This window comes from Lipotes vexillifer, unplaced genomic scaffold (genome assembly GCF_000442215.2).
Source record: "Lipotes vexillifer unplaced genomic scaffold, Lipotes_vexillifer_v1.1 scaffold575, whole genome shotgun sequence".
NCBI lineage: Eukaryota > Metazoa > Chordata > Mammalia > Artiodactyla > Lipotidae > Lipotes > Lipotes vexillifer.
In genome coordinates, this window is record NW_006780198.1 from 3869362 (window position 1) to 3872197 (window position 2836).

Here is a 2836-nt window from a genome sequence, read left to right on the forward strand (position 1 = left end):
GAGGGTTGAGACCCACGTGAAATGAGGACCTTTCAGGAGGAGATTCGAGCCTTAGGTGGGAGGGACACCCGGGCGGGAGAGGGAGGCTGGGCCTCTGCCGCCGGCCACCCGCACCGCGCCTTTCCCAGCTGGTGGTGCAGGCCGGCCTCTTCCACGGCAACGAGACGCTGTGCAAGACGGTGTCCAGCTCGGAGGTGAGCGTGTGCTCGGAGCCTGTGTGGAAGCAGCGGCTGGAGTTCGACATCAACGTCTGCGACTTACCGCGCATGGCCCGCCTCTGCTTCGCGCTCTACGCCGTGATCGAGAAGGCCAAGAAGGCTCGCTCCACCAAGAAGAAATCCAAGAAGGCGGTGGGTGGGGCCGGTCGGGAGGCGCTCCATGATGGGCCCAGTCCAGTCCCGCAGCCCGCCCCGGGGCCACTGCTCATCCCGTTCCTAGCATCCCAGCTGGCACGCAGCCTGGGGACGGGGTCCAGGAGGGCCTGTGAACCCCAGCCTCTCCACGCCGCGCGTGCGCACACACACAACACATACACACACACACACACACACACACACACGCACGCATGCACGCACGCACGCTGGCCACCACCCCTGCCTGCCATGTGATGGTGCTGGGTTCCTGGGCTTATGAGCACAGTGACTCGGAATATCTGGGCCTGGGCCTTTGGTCCTTGTGGGAACCTGGAGGGAGCTTCCTGCCCTGGAAGGACAAATGCAGTGTCCTTGCAGGGAGCGGGGTGGCCTGAGTCAGCAGCCAGTTGGAGACAGAGTGGTGGTCGAGCACTGATTCACTGGGCCCAGGATGTGACTGACCACCGAGCCACCCTGACTCACTCGTAGCTGAGCTGCGCCAGCTCCCTAGGGCCTATGTGGTTTGTTTGAGGCTTTCTCAAGAAGCCGAGAGTGGGATGCGTCCGGGAGCAGAAGGGAGCCCAGGGGTGACTGACTCTGCCAGCTGTTTCAGAGGGAGTCTGGGCAAGGGTGGGAAGCATGGTCTGGCTGGGCCCATCCTGCAGATGAGCAAACGGAGGCTTTCTGGCGGCTGGCTGTGACCTGCCCGGTTTCTCTCCCAGGACTGCCCCATCGCCTGGGCCAACCTCATGCTGTTTGATTACAAGAACCAGCTCAAGACTGGCGAGCGCTGCCTCTACATGTGGCCCTCTGTCCCAGGTTGGCCCAGGCCAGGAGGGAGAGGCAGAGGCCGGGGGACTGGGGAGGTGGGTCCCACACGTGATGACATTCCCCTTGCAACTCCATCTGTCGTCGTATCCAGACGAGAAAGGGGAGCTACTGAACCCCTGTGGGACCGTGCGGAGTAACCCCAACACTGAGAGCGCAGCTGCCCTGGTCATCTTTCTCCCTGAGGTGGCCCCCCACCCTGTATACTACCCTGCCCTGGACAAGGTCAGTGAGGGGGCCCTCGCCATTTGGGGTCCAGGACCCACCCTGCCCAGAAACCTCAAAGCTAAAGGTTAACTGTCCTGACCCTGCCTCTGGGGCTCCCCAGGACATGGTCCCTGCACCCCGTGAGTTGCCCGGGCTGGGAGCTGGGTGCCCACACACGCTCGGAGGCTTCCTTGACTCTGGAATCCTCATGTGTCCTAGAGCAGTGATTCTCAACCGGGGGCCGCTTTGCCCCCCAGGGGACTTTGGGCAATGTCCAAAGACATTTTCGGTTGTCACAACCAGTGGGAGAGATGCACCTGGCATCTCATGGGCGGAGGTCAGGGATGCTGCTAAATGCCCTACAGCACGCAGGAGAGTCCCCACCACTGAGAGTCATTGGCACACAAAGTCGGCAGTGCTGAGGTGTTGACGCCCGCCCCGGGGGCCACCCCCCGGCCAGGCTGGCCCAGGCCCCGGGGCTGCCGCTGACAGCAGGGTCGCTCTTGCAGATCCTAGAGCTGGGGCGGCATGGGGAGCACGGGCGCTTCACGGAGGAGGAGGTGAGCTGGGGGCCGTGGGCGGTGGGGCGTGGACCTGGCTGCAGCCCTCACCGCACCCCCACCTCCACCTGTGTCCCTCAGCAGCTGCAGCTGCGGGAGATCCTGGAGCGCCGGGGGTCCGGGGAGCTATACGAGCACGAGAAGGACCTGGTGTGGAAGATGCGGCACGAGATCCAGGAGCACTTCCCCGAGGCGCTGGCCCGGTTGCTGCTGGTCACCAAGTGGAACAAGCACGAGGACGTGGCCCAGGTGGGCGGCAGGGCCGGGGCCGGGGAAGGGAGCAGAGTCTGGAGCCAGACCGCAGCCTGCGCCCCCTGCCCTGACCACCGGCACCCCCCAGATGCTCTACCTGCTGTGCTCCTGGCCCGAGCTGCCCATCCTGAGCGCCCTGGAGCTGCTGGACTTTAGCTTCCCTGACCGCCACGTGGGCTCCTTTGCCATCAAGTCCCTGCGGAAACTGACGTGAGTCCCGCGGGCTTCCTCATCTTCAGAGGGCGGCTTTGCCCCAATGGCCCGGGTCTAGCCGCTGGCTGGGGACCTCTCCTAGGGGCCTGCTCGGGTGAGGCTGGCCTCCCGCCCCTAGTCTGCCCCCTCGCCAGCTGCAGAGCCTCTCCCGAGCCGTGAAGCCCCGGGCCCCAGGCAGCCTCCCCGTGAGGCCCCGGGCCCCAGGCAGCCTCCCTTCTCTGCAGGGACGACGAGCTTTTCCAGTACCTGCTGCAGCTGGTGCAGGTGCTCAAGTACGAGTCCTACCTCGACTACGCCTAGAGCCCGTGCTCCGCCACAAGAGAAGCCACTGCAATGAGAAGCCCGTGCACCGCAATGAAGAGTAGCCCCCACTCGCTGCAACTAGAGAAAGGCTGTGCGCAGCAATGAAGACCCAACACAGCA

The 2836-nt window shown here is 64.6% G+C and overlaps 1 protein-coding gene across 1 annotated transcript in view; it reads left to right on the plus strand.

Moving 5' to 3' along the window:
• The window catches only part of PIK3CD (phosphatidylinositol-4,5-bisphosphate 3-kinase catalytic subunit delta), a 13233-nt gene that overhangs the window by 6169 nt on the left and 4228 nt on the right, over nt 1–2836 (plus strand). Inside the window, 7 exon segments of the mRNA XM_007453331.1 lie at nt 129–350; nt 1076–1172; nt 1276–1406; nt 1898–1948; nt 2030–2197; nt 2289–2410; nt 2638–2734. Coding sequence (XP_007453393.1) covers nt 129–350; nt 1076–1172; nt 1276–1406; nt 1898–1948; nt 2030–2197; nt 2289–2410; nt 2638–2734 — 888 coding nt within the window.